At 43.8% G+C, this 19,730-nt stretch overlaps 2 protein-coding genes across 6 annotated transcripts in view; both read left to right on the forward strand.

Moving 5' to 3' along the window:
* Positions 1 to 6,301, forward strand: part of HYAL3 (hyaluronidase 3) — a 32,684-nt gene extending 26,383 nt beyond the window's left edge. For both annotated transcript variants that reach the window (XM_048489888.1, XM_048489887.1), the window contains 3 exons: positions 69 to 1,052; positions 1,871 to 1,960; positions 3,387 to 6,301. In XM_048489888.1, coding sequence (XP_048345845.1) covers positions 132 to 1,052; positions 1,871 to 1,960; positions 3,387 to 3,797 — 1,422 coding nt within the window. In that variant the 5' untranslated portion in view covers positions 69 to 131 and the 3' untranslated portion in view covers positions 3,798 to 6,301. The remainder of the gene's footprint in view (positions 1 to 68; positions 1,053 to 1,870; positions 1,961 to 3,386) is intronic.
* A 2,411-nt stretch (positions 6,302 to 8,712) lies between these two features.
* On the forward strand, positions 8,713 to 18,271 carry LSMEM2 (leucine rich single-pass membrane protein 2). 4 transcript variants are annotated; one of them, XM_048489808.1, is made up of 5 exons: positions 8,713 to 8,855; positions 14,622 to 14,738; positions 15,314 to 15,556; positions 17,708 to 17,848; positions 17,880 to 18,271. In XM_048489808.1, exons 1-4 carry the CDS (start codon positions 8,834 to 8,836, stop codon positions 17,839 to 17,841), a joined length of 516 nt encoding a protein of 171 aa, XP_048345765.1. In that variant the 5' UTR covers positions 8,713 to 8,833; the 3' UTR covers positions 17,842 to 17,848; positions 17,880 to 18,271. The 4 variants fall into 4 exon arrangements, with proteins under 4 accessions (XP_048345765.1, XP_048345764.1, XP_048345766.1 ...); XM_048489807.1 differs by having other exon boundaries at positions 17,708 to 18,271; XM_048489809.1 differs by having other exon boundaries at positions 8,717 to 8,886; positions 17,708 to 18,271.
* Positions 18,272 to 19,730: the final 1,459 nt, after the last annotated feature.

The following is a 19,730-nucleotide window of genomic DNA, read 5'->3' on the forward strand; positions in this document are numbered from 1 at the left end:
GGTTGTCCATTAAGGTAAGATAAACTGATCATCAAATCTTGATCTCTCTTTTCCTTTCTCACCATTAGGACATGTGTTTATAAGCAAACCAGGAGAGGCTCCAAAAGATACATTGGATTATTACACCCACCATGATCCTGGACAGAGCAACCTGGGTTTCCATCCTCTTCTGCCTTGGTGCCTCACAGCACCTAAAAGGACATATTTGGGACCAAGTAACTTCTAGCCCCATTTTCCAAAATGAGCCATTTGTTGTGGTATGGAACTTGCCTACAGCAAGATGTGAAGAGCGTTTTGGGATTGCTCTACCTCTTGGAGATTATGGCATTGTTGAGAACAAAGGCAATGCATTTCGTGGCCAGAACATGACTATCTTTTACATAAACAAGTTTGGACTCTATCCCTACATCTCCCCTGAGGGTGAGTGGCATAATGGTGGAATACCTCAGAAAGCATATCTGAAGGAGCATTTAGAGAGGGCCTCAAAAGAAATTACAGAACTCTTGCACCATGATTTCCATGGTCTGGCTGTGGTTGACTGGGAGGAGTGGAGGCCTCTCTGGAGGCGGAACTGGGGGCCCAAGATTGTGTACAGGAAGGCCTCTGAACAGTGGGTGCAGGAAAGATTCCCAGATCTGCCTGCTAAGGAACAATCCTACTTGGCTGAGGAGGAGTTTGAACAGGCAGCTAAAATCCTCATGGATAGAACACTGACTCTGGGGAAGAAGTTGAGACCGCAAGGACTCTGGGGCTTCTACCGATTCCCCGATTGCTTCAATGATAACTGGGAGAAAGAAAAGAATTACACTGGCCATTGCCACCCCAAGGAGGTTCAGTGGAATGATCGACTCTGGTGGCTTTGGGAAATTTCCTCAGCCCTCTTCCCCAGCATCTATCTCCCCCCAAAGCTCCCAATATCTAAACACCAGCGCTATGTTCACTACCGCCTAAGGGAGGCATTCCGTGTGTCACAATTTGGTTTGAAGCCACCCCTGCCTGTGATCTCATATTCCAGAGTCTCCTACAGACACTCCCCAAGATACCTTGTTGAGGTAAGAACTGAGAGATGCTGAGAGTGCATACAGCAAGTGGAGATGCTTCCATGCAGGTGAATACAAATTAAAGCTATTATCTGGATGAAAGCTTGCTTCTTAGCTCCTACTGTAGATTATGTATGTATGTATGTGTGTGTGTGTGTGTGTGTGTGTGTGTGTGTGTGTGTGTTATTTATTTATTTATTTATTTATTTATTTAATCCTGCCCTTTCAGTAGTAATTTGGATTGTCTGCCATCCAACCCAGGTCTGACAACATTAACTTAATCTGGTGTATTGGGGCTGCTTCATACTACATGCAGTCTAGGGCACTACAGTCACAAAGTGTTCCCGTAGCTGGCTTTGGAAAGGCAATGGTGGGTCTTTGCATTTTCACAGCAAGCCAAGAGAATGCTCCATATGAACTTATTGTATGAGTACAATTCACTTACACATGATGTGAGTATAAGGGAGAGAATTAGCTCATTTAACTAATTGGCGGAGATCATCAGAGTGTTGACAGCTGGTGAATCTTGTACCAAATCAGTTGGAGAAATATGGTTGTGATAAAGAAGAAATAGTCAGACAGAACTGGCAAGTTTTCAAAGCATTGCAAAGCCATGTAAAAGATGCTTCATCAGAAGGTGCAGTGGGACAGGAAAATGAAATGTATGTTCTTGGGACAACAATGACTCTATCACAGTCGGCAAAACTTATTACCTGGAACCAAGCTGGAAGTCAGGCTAATGCACTGTTAATACTGCGCAAATGGTAACATGTGCTATGTATGCATAGAATCTCCCAATCCTGAAGATGTTTGTTTCTTTTCTCATTCAGACTGACCTGGTATACACCATTGGAGAGAGTGCGGCACTTGGTGCTGCTGGGGTTGTACTCTGGGGTGACCTCTCCTATTCCCATTCACCTGTGAGTATCTCTGAGAGATTTCTTATGTTCCCTAAAGCTCAGAAGAGCCTTAATCTCAGGCAGAAAACTGGTTTATCTTTTGTCATGACATTGGTGATCCCAGTTGCTACTTGGCAGCATATTCTCCTCCTCCACCCCTATTTAATACTTTTTTTCTCCCAAGTGATCTTAGCATTAGCAGAAGGGGCAGGCTGGTTTTACAATAAGGTCCACACCAGGCTTTTGGGTTTAGAAATGGCTGTTGTTTATTGTTAAAGAAATATGTCTTGAAAGGAATTGTTATCTGTCTAAATTGGGATTCTAGTTGAAGTTGGGATGGAGAGGGATTTAGTGAGGGCACATTGCTTTCATGGAGGTCAGACATACAGTGTGGGAGACAGGCAGAACCAGAAGAGAAAGAAGCAGCTGGAAGGAATTCCTTGAGAATAGTATTCTGGGTAAATAAAGAGACAACAATGGAACAAACAAGAGGAAGTATACAGAAGAATCTGACCTGTCCACCATACTAACTCTACTGCCCCCTCTTGAGTACTTGGGTGCTTGGTACAAAGAGACATTGCACAGTCATTCACTTCCATCACTTAATCTGCTGGTCCTCCAGGTTGCTTCTGTATAAAGGCCATTGCTAGAACCACTCATTGGCTGCATCCACATGACAAGGATTCTCAGATTTGCATTCATTGCTGCTGGGAATGCAGGAGCATTCACATTGGCAACAAACCTACTCCAGTGTTTTCTTTCCACTTCCCTCCATCAACTGCCATTTTCCCTGTATTCCCATCCCCACTCACCATACTACCAGAGGGCTCTTTCAAGATTGGTAAATGGAATAGTATGACCACTTTATGGCACAATAGCAATCAATTCTTTTTAAAACCACGAAAAGTCCTTGGTACAGTGGCAAGGAAAATGGCTGCCACAAGAACCTGATGGGGGTAAAATCCTGATAATCTGCACCTTTCTGTCATAGGGACCTCCCATTCATGAGCTTGATTGTTCACCACTGCTCAGTAGAGTAGTGAAGGAAAATGGATATGAGGAATAGGCTTTACTATAGAGCACTGGTGGAATGCTAAAGCATTGTGCCAATGTGCTGATGTCACTTCTGGGTTCACATTGGACAGGATGCCATAATGTCCAAATGCCCATTTTGCATGTCCCTGCCCCCTACAACAACTGCAAGTTGCCAGGACTCCTCTACCAATTTTAACCCCTTTAAGAAAGCACAAGAATGTTCTTGGACTGAACTTCTCCTGCAAAGGCTTGGGAAGGGAAAGATGAACCAGAGCATGATTACAGTGTGGTGCTGTGTCAACGTTTTTAAGAAAAGCTCTTCAGTTTTCTTCATGTGTGAGCAGCCATTCTGAGTCAGTTGGTCCAGCCACTTGAATATTCCAGCCTGTAATTCTGACTTTCTATCCTCTAGGAGAGCTGCAAGAGCCTTCGGCATTATATTGTGTCCACGCTGGGGCCATATGTAGTCAATGTGACCACCGCAGCTCGCAAATGCAGCCACCAGCTATGCCACGGGAATGGACGCTGTGTGAGGCAGAATCCTGACGAGCTGGGAGCTTTCCTCCACCTCAGTCCGCAGGAGTGGGAAGGGGAAACCATTATGACAGACCTTTCAGATCAAGAAGTTTCAGCATGGGAGCACTTCCAGTGTCACTGCTACCCTGAATGGACCGGTACCTGGTGTGAGAGATCACAGTGGATGGAGCCTGTCAAAGGAGTGGAGTTCAACCTAGCCCAACAGCATCATGATATCTGTAATGCAGCTCATGACAACAGTGTTGCTGTGAAGTCAAACAGCTGTCCTCCCTCCATTTATGATTAACAGACAGAGTTCAGATAACTATCTGAACAGGTTCTGCAGTCTTTTAGGATTTATCCAAGGGCAGCCTTACCATACCAGAAAGTACAAGTCTGTGGGCCTGGTAACCAAGTGATGAGTCTGCTAAGGGACCTCCTGTCTTGGACCAACAGCAAGACAAACACACCCTGCCCCCCTTTCCTCTCTATTGTATGTACACTGACAGTTCAAGTAGCCACACAGGCCAGATAATATTTCCAAGAATAATGACTTCACTGTTTTACAGTTATGTGGGTGCTAAAGTAAAGTTACTTTGGTGCTAAAGTAGAGACTTAGACATTGTCGGTTTTGGAACTCTGCACTATAATATATCACATATATTAAAAAGGGAAACCTTTTGGCAACTTTTTGACAGTTCTAGCATTGAGTAGACGTTACATGCTTCCATAGGTATTCAGAATTTATACAGGCCAGGGCAAAAAGAAATTATGTCGTGATCTTCATTTGTGTTTCTCCTATTTTCTTAATGCTATATGGGGTGGGGATAAACTACATGTTACGTTGAACATATGTGAGTGGATCCTCCAGTGTGTCTTTGAAAACAACTGCAGATGAATAAAATCCAATTGAGGCCAGAACACAGGGCAGGGGAAGGTTAACCTGTGCAGTTTTCTCCATTGAAACGACCCCTCCAGAATATTTTTTTGCCTCAGTTGGGGGAAAAGGTCAGGCCAGTTGGGGGAAAAGGTCAGGCCCTCACTTGCCTACTCTGATTAAAAGCAACCTTCAGGTCACAGTTTCAATATATGGAAACATCAGAGAAAAAGATAAATCGCCCTCTTCATCTCTTGTGCCTCCATAAAATGTCCCTGGCTGATTCCGCATGGGCCAAAAACAGTGGTGTGAAAACAGTGTGAAAACAGTATTAACCCTTTTACACCGTTTTAAACTCTTTCACATCATTTTCACACCGTTTTCACACTGCTGTTTTTGACCCATGTGGAATCAGCCCATGATAGTTTTTAAAGGGGTTGAAAAACCCAAGCACAGCACATCTCCACAATGGATTCTGTGCCTCTTTCTGGTGTGTTATTTGTGCAGTAGCTGAGAAATAATTGCCTAAGTTCCAGATAGCCTCTTAATTGTGCTGCTACAAGGATTTTGATCCCCCTGCACAAATTTCAGTATTCTGTAGCTTGGGAAAGGTTATTTTAATCCCAGCTATGGGCCACAATTGAGATGCTGAGTTCAGTGTAGAATGTGGATATTTTGGCGACAGGGGCACCTTTTGTACAGAGATACATTTTGTGAATATACTTATTCCATACATTCATAAGAACACAGTAATATGCTTACAAAAACAATAACAACAGATTTAAAACTTTCTTAGGGTTGCCAACCTCCAGGTGGTGGCTGGAGATCTGGGATTACAACTGATCTCCAGGAGACAGATCAGTTCACCTGGAGAAAATTGGAAGGTGGACTCTATGGTACTATACTGCACTAAAGTCCCTCCCCTTCTCAAATTGCACCTCCTCAGGCTCCACCTCCAAAATCTCCAGGTATTTCCAGTGGCATATCTAAGGTACAGCAGGTATGGCATGTGCCCTGAACGCCACTTGAAGGAGGGTATCATATGTGCTTGCATGCAATGCTGCCTGAACACATGCAGAGGGGCCAAGCTGGCTGGGAAAGCCCAAGAGAGGGCCCACCAAGGGAGCACTGCAGCCAGAGGCCTCCTCTTGAAGAAGATGTAGGTTGGCCCAGTGAAGAAGAGACATTGGAAGCGATAGGTAGGTCAAGCTGGCCTCAGGTGCCTCCTGGCATTCTGAGGGGAGTGGAGATGTTGGAATGCAGATTCTGGTGAAAGATCCTGGAAGACAGACCTAGCAGAAGGTTGCTGGAGGGGAGGGAGTGCTGTGAAGCAGCCAGGAAGTCCAGATCACAACCTTGGTGACCCTCTGCTCCCCCTCCCCCCCGCCCCTGCCACCGCCCCCACCAAGGAGGATAGCAGTAGTTGGGCAGGCTCATATTGAATGGCAGCAGGTGGGCTTGGATCAAGCAGAGCACACAGGGCCTTTTTAGCAGTGGTGGGAGGGCCAACAGGCAGACTACCTCCGGGAACAAGGGGAGCAACCCATGAAGGAGACTTGACTGCCTCCCATCTCTTGAAAGCCTCCTTTTAAGAGGCAACTTCAGGCTCCAGGCTGTCAGTTCTTGCCATAGGTGTTTTTTCTGTAGGTACACCTAACACAGAGCTGGCAACAGATCCCATCAGCAGCTGACATGACACCAGCTCACACTGGCATTGCATCTTAAGATCTCACCTGAGGTAACTTTTCTCAGAGTACAATTATGAGTAAGTATATTTGTCTGTTAAAATATGTATTCACGTTGGTTCTCCTTTTTTTGCCCACACATTTGCTGTCCACATGTTCATTTTGTCGGTATGATTGAATGCCCTTGTATGCACTATGCAGTTCTTGCATACTTCTGGACCACGACGAATAAATCAGGAAACAGCAAAACCAGGCTGTGTTTGCACTGTGTGGTTTTTGTTTTGGTCCAACATGCTTTCATTTCACAAGGGACACCACTGGGAGGTGGTGTGTACCACAATTTTTATGATTTAGCCTTTATATGGGGTGAAGGAGGTTAGGTATTATGCAGTTGTGGGAGGGCATTTTATAACCCAGGCTCACATTTGAACTTGCAGTTATACAAATTTGCAAACACAAGGCTGAAACAGATACAGAACTATGAATACAAAAACAGTAAATCCAACAGCATTTTCAAGTAGTTATTGAAGTACATCTGCTGCAATAATGCCATCTCTTAAAACAAGACACAATTTCACATGGTTTACTTGCATTCAGTTCCTCAGTAGTTAAAGCCCAATATGAAGGACAAATTAGAGGAACAATAGGATAAATGAAATTTTATCCTATTGTAATTTTATTTAACAATAATGTAATTATTTAATAATAATGTAATTTTATTTAAATAAAGACTTATTCGAAAAATTGTGTGTGTTTTCACATAAAAATGGGATGAACATTTTGTCTTCCTCTGCATTGAGTCTCAGAGTAGCAGGGTATCCTTGTATGGTTCTTACATACTATCAGCCAAGTAGCAAAAATTATTTATTTGTATGTGTTTATATGCAGATGAGTTACAGGGCAAATCACGTGTTTCTTGTTGAGCCTGTGGATACTTTAAGATTCCTTAGGACAAATCACAGAATGTTCGGAAGTTCCAAGCAAGTGTTCTCCTGTGATAGAAGTAGCTGCAAATTATGATGAAGTGGTTTCCAAACAGGTGTTCCCTGAAGACACAAAGGTGCTTTCTTTAGAGATCTTCTGAAGCACCTCCCGTCTCAATTAGATGCAGGAAAGTTCAGATTGGTTCTTTGTTTTGAGGAAAGAGATGCTGGGGGCGGGGGGGGGGGGAGAAAGAAGTGATAATCAGAACATATATCTGCAGTCCCCATGTCACTAGGAATGTCGGGTCCAGCTTGGGAAATTCCTCTAGATTTTGGGTCCGTTTATGTGGAATGGCAGAGTTTGGATAAGGGGGAGAACTCAGTGGAGATATAGTTTCATACAGTCCAACCTGGAGTTTGGCAACCCTGTATGGCACACACTGGGGATCACTGGTGTAGATATTTAAGTATGATAATGCCAGGCTGCTATTCAGAGCAATCACATCATTTCTATGTTCCAAATCTGATTCTGTTTGCTCTAGATGGAATTCTTTTACTGGTTGAAATTGTTCCACTCTCCACTGAACTCCACAGAACTAGCAAAGGCCAACCAAGAAACATACACATAAACTACAGCAAACTAGGAATATTAGACATCAGCCAAATTTAAAAAAATATTCAGTAGAGAGGGGGCTTCAAATGCATAACACTGGGGTTTGGGGCATATTTGTGGGTTAAGTTTGTTCCAGAATTTGTCTTTTTGGGGAAGAGAAAAAAGTGATCATTCTGAAACAAGTATGAGACAGGATGAAGCTCAGACAATATATGTATATTATACTGGTAGGGACTCATTGGAGTTGTTGGATAGGTAGAATTAGATTTGACTACCTGGGGATGCCATGGAAGAGTATTTGGAAACTTCTGTTAGTACAGAATGCTGCAGCTGGACAGTACTCTGGGATTAGTTTACAACAGATAGCCCTGTTCAGCTCTACCACAAATGCTTACTGATGTTTAGCATTTTTTAAAATTAAAGAATCTCTTCTCAAAAAGAATCAGTTATCAGGAAAAGGATCTGAGCTCCTGCTGTTGTTATACCCTAAAGTTTCACCTGCTTTCCCATTCGGAGGGCTAGCCCAAGGACCTTTTGACATCCTAGGCAAATGAACTCTCTCCCAGCTTGCATTGTAGGGAAACTGTTCCCAATCAGGCCACCCTTCTTGGGGCCCAGGGTTGCAACTTACCATCACCAGTCGTGGACCTGGCAAAGGCAGAAGGCACTGCTCACCTCCCTGTTGCCTTTGTGTGACACAACAGCTGGTGTAGCTGCTTGCTGTGCTATGCCTCCTAATCCCTTCCTGCTGTTTGGGTGTCTTGCTGTAGTGGATGATCCTGCGATACCATCACTTCAGCTCTGGGACAGACTGGCAATTGCCTAGGTAAGCCTAGTGGACTCTGCCTGCTTTCACTGATTGGTTCTTCCATTCCCAACACACTCTTGCTGTAGTTCCCTCCATACTTGTATCATACACATATCCATGCATTCCATCCACATTCTTTGCCCCACAAGATACCCCTTCTTCACTCTCTATCTTCTGTGTTCCGGCACTCAGCTAATATAGCTCATGAAGTATCTGCTCAGACCCCTCTATTCGGTCTCTATTTATAGCTCTTTATTGGACTCCTCCCAATCCTATTTTAAGGCTGAGCAGCTGATGTGGCAGGCAGAAGCCTATGTTTACTTTCTCATCTGTGCCTGGGTGTGTGTGCACATAGGCCCCTTATAACTACTTCCACACCCATTTTTTTCCTGTGTTGACTCCAGAAGAGCCACTGGAAGAAGACCCTGGCTAGAGTGATGCCCAGCAAAACTGGAAAAGGTACCATCTGTTTGGGGACAGGATTGCAAAGGTATATTAAGGGGACATGTACAAATACTATTAATGGCTGAGAAATGGAGCATAGCTAATAAAGACATTGCACGTCCTTGAGATCTGGAGTACAAAAATTCTCTCTATTGACATGCTAGTGCTAGGTGCTGCTCTGCTGTCACGATCACCTCAAACATATCTTAACAAAACAGTGATCATATGGCAGCATTACTGTAGTTAAATGTGACAATGATAGCTCAGGTGAACAGGCTCGCAGCTTTAGCTGGCTCAGACCAAAGACAAGTTTAGGAAACACCTACTAAAGTTGGGCGGGTTCAAAAGAACGAGAAGCTTGAGTGAGGGGAGGGTAATTCTGTCATAGGCAAGAGACAGGGAAGTGAACAAGGTGTGAATCTATTTGAAGGGCATTTAATTAGCACCACAGTTGTTGACCCTCTCCACTATGGGTGAGTCAAGCCCACTTCTTCTCTCCAAGCCGGAAAGCATGCCAGATGTGCCTGTCTCGTGGTTGCCAGAGTGTGATTCAGCTGTAAGGGTAGGGTTTTTTATTCCAACCCTGAACTCTTCGCCACCCCCTCTCCCACATTGCTGTGACAAGCAGGATCTCAGTTTTGCCCTGAATCAGGCATGATGGCCCTGTGGGGTTATCTAGCCCAGGATGGCAGGGAGATAACTTTGCTACAGGCTGACTTGGTCTTTGCCCTCATATGAAATGTGTGGTGATGATAATGACTACCAACAGTGATGCTGAAGACATAGCAGCATGCTCCCACACAAGAAACAGCCGTCCTACCCACAGGGCTTATTATTATAGAATATGTATCCCATAGGGCTAAAAATGAGTTATTTTATTTTATTTTAATTTAATATTATATTTTACAAGAGAAGGTATTTTCAATGCATGGAGAGTAGTTGTGAATAGAGACTCATTAGAGCACAGAAACATAAGACTGATTAGTTAAGGTCCTGAGTGCAGTTTACATAGTTTCCTGAATTTCAGAGTTGCACCAGGAACAGGCTCAACAGTGATATTTTGCAGCATGCAAGATCCCTTTGTCCTTGAAATGTCTGTACAATTGACCTGGTTCAACCAGAATGCAAAATCATGGTTTATTTTAACAACTGCCAGTTTGGGAAACCAGAATTCTAGATTGCCTTGACAAATTCTCTGCTTGTTGCTTTTGCATTTTTCTCTGTTTTTCCTGCAGGGAGCTAGCTGGTATTCCAGTCAGGATTAAGCCAGGATGTTTGCATGTGTATATCAGTCAACACCATAGCTAAGAATGTGGTTAATGATCTTAAAATCATGATTCTAATTCTACATTTTCTAACCAACTACATTTAATGAAGTGGTCAATATCTAGACAAATCACACTAACCATATTAATTTATTTTTAATACCCCATCTTCCATGTCAGTGGGAAGCCAAAGTGGCTGAAATCATTCTCTATTCCATTTTATCCTCAGAGCAACCCTTGAGGTAAGTTAGGTTGAGAGAATGACTGACCCAAGGTCACCTAGAAAGCTTCCATGACACAGTGGGGATCTGAACCTCAATGGGGATCAGAAAAGCATTTTAACAATATGGACAAAATATTTCTATTACAATTTGTTTTTAAAGCAAATGGATAACTGTGAGAATGAAAACCCTTCTCACTGCCCAGATGAGGGTTAAGTGATTGAGGAGGAAAATTTACAAGATCCTAGAACTATTTCTGTTGATTTTCTGTTTTTCATGCAACTTTGTTTAACTGCCTTCTGATGGGTCCTCAAAGTGGAATTATGAACTCCATGTCCTATGTGTCCTTGAAAAATGATCCCAAAATGTCTGTAATGTTGATCCATGACTTGTTTAATCAGCAAAGGATTCCTAATGAAGGGATAGGGTTGTCAGCGTTTAACAGATGCATGACAGGCAGAAGTCCAGCAGGTGAATCCCCTACCATTTCTGTAGCTCCCTGCCAAAAGAAAGAAAAAGAAAAAAGCTTCACCTGCTAGATTGTAGCTGCTGTGTTGCTATTAAAGCATCTAGCAAGATGAGGTAGCAAAAAGCAAATCAGATTCAGAAAATAAGAAGAGGTCTCAGGGCAAGTAATGACTTAAAAGCAACATCAGTCTTGGGTTTGCAACTTTTGAAATTAGACAAACAAGCCTCTGGGTTGGGTGTCGTCTGTGCAATTAGAGAAAAGGACAGCAGTTTTGTTGAGGACTTGTGTGGGATGCAGCATTGTAGTACATAATTCCATCCTCTCTAAGGAGGTGCTGAAGGATCTGTCCCTGGGTGTCTGAGCAGCAGCTATGCCGTTTAAATAGGGAAAGTGAAGGGTAATACTAATCTGTTTTCTTACGTGGCAGAATCTGAAGCATTAAAGCCGGGGTGGTTCAGCTGTCTCAGGGGAATGGTAATAAGAGATGGACATAGGGGCTCAAGCACTGGGTGGGTGCATTGTCAAGGCCTTTCCCACCCAAAGAATCTCTGAGGGCCTTGACCTCATGCAAAATGGGGAAGAGGAGAACTACTGTTGGTGATGTATCACAGTGCTAGCAGTAACTGCTGTCAGAGATGGCATCGGAGGTCAGTACTGTGGCACATCTTCTGGAGTCCCCCACTGACCCACCCACAGCAGCAGCAGCAGTGGCGACAGGATTGGACCTTCCTCCTGCTCTGCACATTCCGTTGTGGCTCTTCCTCTTTCCCCGGCTTGCAGCAGGTCGCCTGCCTGCACATGGAACCAGGCAGAGGGAGGAAGCAGCAGCAATTCTGCAGTGTTATAATGAACAAGACCAAGTGCTGGTAATGGCTTGCCTGCTTTCTCCCTTGGGACAGCAGTGGAACAGGGACCTCCTGTGGGATCCCTGTTCCCTCTGCTAGGCAGAATAGAAGGATAGATGCTCTAATTCATATTGCCTGCTCCAGTCAGCACCCAGGCAAAGAGAGTTAAGTGAGCAAATATTGGCTGCTGCAAACACTGTAGCTCAGCTCAGACAATTAGTAGTGATAAGAACTGCTGCCTGTTCTTTGGATTGAGAGATGTTACCCTTGCCCACCTAACACTTTATTGAGGTACTCCCCTGTTCTAAATAATCCCTGAATATTGGGAGGGAAACTAAAATGCTGCCTGACTAAATGATCAAAACCTGATGCTCCCCTCTCTTCTACCAAGAAAGAATTCCTTTGAAGCAGAGAATACAGCTGTACTTGTGTGACATTTGCTCTATGAGTAAATTACTGGGTGGTTAGCCTGGAACATTAATTACATTGAAGGTGTCTGACAAAATACAAACTGTGATATCTGAAATGCACAACTGAAGCAAAGAACACCCTTGCGAATAAAGTGTTAGACAACATGTTAAGACATAGAAAGGATAGACTAAAGTAGATCTACCACTCATGATCTGAAAGGATCCTTACAGAACTGCACCAGAATCTCCCTTCTGAACCCTCAATTAAAAAGACCATTGGATGATTTATTGGAATAACTGAAGAAAATGGTTGTTTGTTTCAAACATTAATACCCCTGGACATGTTTGAGGGAAGGTATTGAAGGAGGGTGAGCTACCTCGACCACTGGGGACAAATATGCATAGGCACATAAGAGAACCAAGATCAATATATTTCTAGGCACCAACAGCACTGCAGGGCATATAAAAGTGATCATTTGCCCAATGGAACGATGTCTTCCTTCATGTGAAGTAAAATGGAAAATACTTTCGCTCTACCTTTTTTGGTATAGACTTCCCAGGACTGTACCACTCCAGAATGGAGGTGCAGGTATAAATGGCACCCAAAGCCTATTGTTCCTACCTTTCAGAACTCTGGTTTTCTCAAACTGGCCTAGGCCTCATGGCTGCCAGGCCCAGCTTCTATTCGCCAGCCATGTTCATGTGTTGTCTGAAGCACCTGTTAGGAGTTCCTCCAGATCTCCTGCTAAGGGTTATGCAACCTGTGAATTGTGCAGTGTTCTACCTTTTGACCAGGGCTCCCCCTAGTCAATTTCCAGCTGTAACTAGCTGTTCCTGTTCTAACTTGCTCTCCCCTTACAACTGTGGAGATTAGTTTCAATTAGGCACACTCAGCATTCTAATGAGTTCATTTCCAGGGGATTCTGGTTTCCTATCAACCTATTACAATTCTTGGATACAGGCTGTCTTGCAGTATAATTGTTCTCGCCACTGTCATTGTTCTCTGTCGATCTGAATAATACACATACCATCTGCCCACATGGTATGGGGAGATTGCATAGCCTCCTACCTGTTCTATCCCTAGAGAGGGAAGATGATCCGATACAGATGGATTGGAGGGGGGGAAGCAATCATCCCCTCCCCCGATATCTGTGCAGTTTTAGTTAAGTCTGAATAACTGCAATGCCCCTTCACAGCACATTTACAAGCAACCTGGTACACTAATTGTAAGACTGGCTTCTTTCCTGCCTGCCATCCTTTTAATTAACACAGTTAGGGGGGCTTCGGCACCCCTCCCCATCTAGAGTCCACTGCCTCACCATGGAGGCTCCACTGAGGTAGTGGAGTCCAGGCAGGGGTGGGGTGAGGGGCACAATTTCAGTGCTTACTCTGGGCATCATTTCTTATAGCTACGCCCCTGCACCCCACAAGATTAATTTACCTCACAGGATTGTTGAAAGAAAGCAATATAGGGGCAGATGGTGTAAGTATTCTGGAGCTCCATAGGGAGAAAAGTAGAATATAGCTATCTGAAACTAAATACAGTTTCAATGGAATATAGCTATCTGAAAATAGTTTTCTTCCTAAAGAGCTTTCAACAAAAACAGCTGGGCCACATTTGTGGAGTCAGCATACCTGCCTTTCGGTTCTTATTCTCCTGTTACTTTATTGGCCACCTTATCAAAATATCATTGGTTTAAACACATTACCTAGCCTTGATGGAAAGTGTGCACAATTCATTTGTTTCCCACATTTTCAGATACTGTCACTAATGAAGTAGGTCATCCCTTCAACTAAAAGGAAAAGTGATGTTATTACAGCTGCTTTAAGACATGGTAGAGACCAATTTTGTTACAAAGCTAAAGATATAAAGATAATATGTGCTGTAAACTCATAACAGGGTCCTGGAGCAAATCCTTTTCTTCATCTCGACTGAAACTGTCTTCCTTTCCATCTGTCTTTTCCAAGATGCCCAAGAAAGCATGATCACTGAGATTAATAGGACAGTTCTTAAGTCTGCTGCTTCAGACTCTTTGCCCTCTTTACCACCTCAAGGTTAGAAAGAAGTTGGAAACCTCTGACTACAGCAACATGAGAGGTTGGGGAATCCCAAAATAGATCCTGCTAGATGCTACCACGGCATTCCTTTTACTCCAGAGTAGGTCATGATACATACAAAGCGGATTTCATTCTCATTTTTCCTTAGGTACCCATCTACCTGCAATCCTAGAGAATTCTATAAAGTCCAACAAAAATGTGGCTTAGTACTTGTGAAGAAACAATAGGCTAAGCATGTGAAAAAAAATGGTGGAACACAAAACAGTGCGAGGGACTAGAAGACTGGGTAAGAAATAGGGAGGCAGAAATTATGTTTATGTACTGTTTCTCAAAAAGGGGAATGTAATCAAGGAGAGAGTATTGAACACAGCCTGAGGAGGATGAGATTTGCAGAGCACTTCAGTGGAAGCTCATAGAGATGACTGACTGAAGACAGCTGCATCTCACCTCCAACCCCCCGCATTGCCCTGTGAAGATGCCATGGTGAATGTTGCTGCTCCCTTTCTTCAACAGGGACCCCTTTTGAACTTGGCAGCAATGACATGGCAGAAATAAACCTGCATGCAGTGGAGTCCATTAGTGACCTGCACTATGCGTCCAGCAGACATGACTGTGCCAAGGGCTCAGAAGGTATGTAGTCCATCCTAAGATCCTCAGTCATCTTCAGAGTGCCTCAGTCATAAACATGCAAGCGAGCCCTGTGGGCTATGGGGAACCCTTCTGGGTGGGGTGGAGAGGAAGTTAATGGAAATTCTAATTGTTCCACCTCAGATAGGACTGCTAAAAATCTCCAGACAAAAATTCCACCTGGCTCCTTCATATTACCCAGACCCAACCCAAATATCATGTTTTACCATTTAATGATGTAGCAATGGTATTCTTTTTTAAATTGTTTTTAATAATTTAAAAACATGATTTTACTAGTTGTGAGGATAAAAAAAGGAAAAGAGAACAATGTAAGCTGCTTTGGCTCCCACTGGAGTGAAAGGTGAGATATAAATAAATAATGTTTTAATTTGTTAGCCACTTTCGTGGCCCTTGTGAGGGTAGAAAGATGGGATAAGTTGTAAAATAAAAAGCACACAAATCACATGACCTGCCAATTCCATGGGTTTCCAGGAATTTTGCATCCTTTATCTCCCTGCTTCCCCTCTACCCCACAATTCTGACCTCAATTCAACAATTCTCCTTCCTTTCTTCATCAGGAAGCAACTATTCCCCACCCAACACACCACAGAGAACTCACGGCACTTTCTCCAAGCAGTTCAGCCTACCTAATGAGGACAACACATCCTTCCTACCACCAGTCCAAGCTGTCCACATCATCCCTGCTTGCACCTGCTGCCCCTGTTTCAGCCCAACCTGCTGCCCCACAGGCTTCCTTGCTCTCCTGGGAGTGCTCGTAGTGGCCAGCCTTGCTCTTGCCACACTGGCTGTCTATCTGAGTGGTATGTCTGGGATACCATGGGGTGTTTTGGTTGGTGTTAATAACAAAGAGTTTGTGGTGGGAGCTGCTCAGTGTCCACCTCTAGGAAAAGGGGTGGGTGAAGAAGAAAGAAGAAGCTCTGTGGAACACCTAAAGACGGTTCAGCCCAAGTAATTGCATGATCTTAAATACATTATGCAAAAGAAAGCTTTGGGAACAGGAATCTGAGGAACCATCATGTTGCCGCATGGCTGCCCCAGCTGTGCTGCCATGTTCAGGCAAGTTGAAAACAACCTGTTTTCCCTTCCCAGACCTCCCCAGGCAGCCCTACCAGGTGTGCTCTCACAGCTTACCTATGAATAGTGAGATTGTCCCCACCCCTGGTCAGACATCCTCTGGACTCTGGCAGCAAACCTCCAGCAGGTGTGCTCACACAACCCATTCTTGGGACTCTGAGAAAAGATCTGTTTGAGACTGTCCCCCTGGGCACGCTATGACCTTTGATGAAAGGAGGACCTTGGGAGACTCACAATGGAAAGGAAATCTCATTTCACACTGTTCCGCTCCGATTCATCTGGCTACAGAGCAGAGAGGGGAGCTAATGCTTTGACCTGCCTTCTTGCCCGCTACCTCCCAACTGGCTTCCCTCTGCCAGTTACATCCCTATGAGATAAGCTTCTCAAACAGAGATTGTGCCACGTATTTTCTTGAGGTGGCAAGGCTGTGTTACTCTGACATTTGTGGAAGCACAGGTACCACTTCTATGATTGGAGGAGGAGGGATTTTTTAAAACAAAAAAACCTTGTTTTTAACTGATTTTTCTCCAAACCTCTCAAGATTGTGGAAAAATCTTCTCTATCTAGACGTGTCCCATGTTGTGGATTTCTATTAGTTCTACCAGCACTGTGGCCTTGCACCTGCTAGACTCCAGATCTTAGAAGCTCCACCATCTGCTTCCTGCTTTTTGAAAGGATTGGCGGCTAGTATCCTTGCAGAGACCTTCTGTCTTTCTCTGCATGCCTACTGAATGGAGAAATGGGACAGCATGATGAGGTCACTAGCAGTACTAGCCTAAGAAGAGTTATACCAGTCTAAGCCCATTCATTTCAATTGGCTTAGACTGGTGTAACTCTGTATAGGAGTTGCACTATTTGTGGTGAAGAATACTCCTTTTTACCAAAGCTCTGCCTTTTACGTGACTATGATGCAGGTTCCTTCCTGTCACACTTATACCTAAACAGGTCCCCAGGTCTGGAAAGGTTAATGACCCCTGCCTAATGGACACCCCATAAATTACTGTAACACAGTAAGTGCTGTAAATAATGGATAACCAGCTAATATTGTACTATGCCAGACTAGCATTGAAAGCTGGTGTTACAGTGAAATGACTGTGCGATCCCATGCCCTGTCAAGGGGCTCAGTCTAGAGTAACTGTGCACTGAGACTGAGCAGTAAGATCTGAAGGACTCCTTGGTTCAAATCTCAAGTCTACTGTGTCTCAGTTCTCTGTATGCAATACAGGACTTTAAGGATTAGAATCCCTTTGAAGTCTTGAAAGTCCTGTGCAAATAAGAATAATTATTCAAATTCCTGATGCATCACAGACACACCGGAGGTCTTAAGGAACCAGAACTACTGGGGTTGAAACCTAGAATTCAGCATTTGAATTCTCAGCCACCTCCTTTCACTGCTGCTGCTGCAGCTGCAACATCATAAGCCTCTCCTTGTTCTTCCAACCCCAGCTTATGTCTGTGCTGCATGGGCAGGCCAAATGGTGTTTCTGTTGCCTACTAGCAGGAAAGCGATCAGTTCACAACACAGAAGGGTCCAACTGTGGCAACAACCCAGGTTAGCTCCACTCAGTGCTGCCCCACTGAACCTGCCCATAAAAGCTCTAGTCTAACCCATCAAGACTGTACCCGTGAGACTGGAAGGCTACTATTTACACAGCCTACTTCAGGTTTCTCGCCACTACAGCTGTGGGGTTCTGGCAAGGGAGAAGTAAGCAGCATCTCAACTCTCTTCCTAAATTCTGTTTTCTGAAACTCAAGGGTTCAAGGTTCTAGCATATCACAAAGTAAAATTCTGCTAGTTGAAAGGAAGAGGTACAGGTTAAAGACTGTATAACCAAACCAGAGTATTAATGTTAGGTTTCTTCTCCACTCCCCTGTAGTATTACAGAATGAATCACTTCGTGTTCTTGCCCGATGGTTGGAGTCCCAGGAGGCGACCATCCGGCAAATGAGGGCTGTCAGCTTGCAGATATGGAGTCAGCTGAATGCCACTGAGCCTGGAATTCAAACCTGAGTTAACCTCCATCACCCCTACCTCCCCCTTGGGGAGATTGGTTCCAGCCCCACAGAAGAGGAAAAACCAACTCACAGCTTGACACGTTTTAGACACTGAGTGACTTGAACTGGAAAACTGTGGTTCTCCAGAATCCCTGGAGAGGAGTGTACCGAGTCCTCCAGGTGTCAGTGGCTACAGACATGAGGCTGTCCAAAGGAGACAGGACAGAGGGGAAGAAATGGCACTGAGACTTAATGGAAATGGTGCTTCTTATGAGCAGTCTTTCTCCAACTTGTTTTTTTAAAAATCACATACGATATTTTAAGGGCACTGTTAGCATCTTATTCACAACCATTTGTTCCACTATATACCCATCTTGATTTTATTTACAGGTCACCTTTGGGCAGGTACCTGACAAATGATAATTAAAGTGACAAGTAAAGCCAGATCACTTCTTTTTACTACTACTTGCTACTCACTTCCTCAGAGAATCTGGACAAAGAATGGCTTGATGGACATAACAATATTAAAAGGAGGAACATACATCATCAACTTCAAAACACTTTGCAATCAGAAAATCTTTACTCTGTTAAATCATTATCCAATTAGATACAGATATACACCCTATTTTCAATTTGTGCCGGATGTAAATCTTACCACTTCCACAGATTTATTTATTTTTCTCCAACCAGAGGTGGTGAGGGCTGATGAGGGCAGGAAGGGGGGTAATACTGCAGGGTTACAGAGACTATGTAGATGATCAGAAAGGCATACATACAGCACAGAAATCCCAGCATTCAACTTATAAGGTTCAAAGTAGACATGACAAGAGAATCCAGGTGTATTTGTTGGTGTATCTTCCTGTTCACATGTGAAGAAAGGACAAAGGAGTGTATTTTAACCAGATCAGAAGTATTCAAGGAGAGGAGGTGAAACCCGTCATTTTAAGGATTAAGAAGCTTGGCTAACTGCTGGTACCAGGATTGGACCAAACAGTTTAAAGCAATGCAGCATAGAGGGGGAGGGATCAGGGTGTTGCCCCCATTTCCCATACACTCAAGACCCTTCCCTGTGAAGAGAGGACAGAATAAGCACACTTGGAACATCATGTCTCATTTGATCCTAAAACTGCTGGATTCTGCAATGCTCAGCAGAAAAACATGGTATACTTCCAAGGTTTTTCCTTCATTCTTAAAGTCTAGATAGACTTTTAAATTAATAATAAAGGGATAGTTGCAAATGGAACTTAGATGGTGCATAATACAGAATATGAACAATTATAACCTGCCTAGACAGAGATTCCCTGCTTTTATGCTCTAAAGTGTGGCTCATAGTTGTACTTTGACATTGTAGGGGCTTAGAACAGATCATCATCTGACTACGAAGCAGGCCAAGCAATTCCTTTTGTGAGCAGGTAGCTTCTACAGTCACCACTCAAGAGGTTGTTCAGATGGCACATGCAGGCCTGTGCAGGAGAACTCATGCTAAGGAATGCCCAGTGAAGAAAGGCAACACACACACATTTAGGTGCATGAGGAGACCATTATTAATTTCGTAAACCTCAGTAAATCATGAGTCTTGCAAAACAAGCCCCATTCCCCAACCATGGCTGAAGAAGTCCTGTTAAAGAGAAGCACGGCTCTTACCTGCCTCACCTTACTTTCAGGAGAAATTGGCCACTAGGTTAATCTTAACTAATTCTACCTGACTTTTCCTTCTGGCTTAAAAACAAATAGATTAAAAGGGGCATTAAGTGAAGTAATTCTTTACAGATCAGCCCATTGAGGTACCTAGAGAAGGATTACTTAGCTTAGTCACATGCAGCTGAAAACAAGCTGCCTTTCCTAAAGGCTTCCGAATAGCACAGGGGTAGGGAACCTGCGGCTCTCCAGATGTTCAGGAACTAC

This window comes from Sphaerodactylus townsendi, linkage group LG03, assembly GCF_021028975.2.
Source record: "Sphaerodactylus townsendi isolate TG3544 linkage group LG03, MPM_Stown_v2.3, whole genome shotgun sequence".
NCBI classification, from domain to species: domain Eukaryota; kingdom Metazoa; phylum Chordata; class Lepidosauria; order Squamata; family Sphaerodactylidae; genus Sphaerodactylus; species Sphaerodactylus townsendi.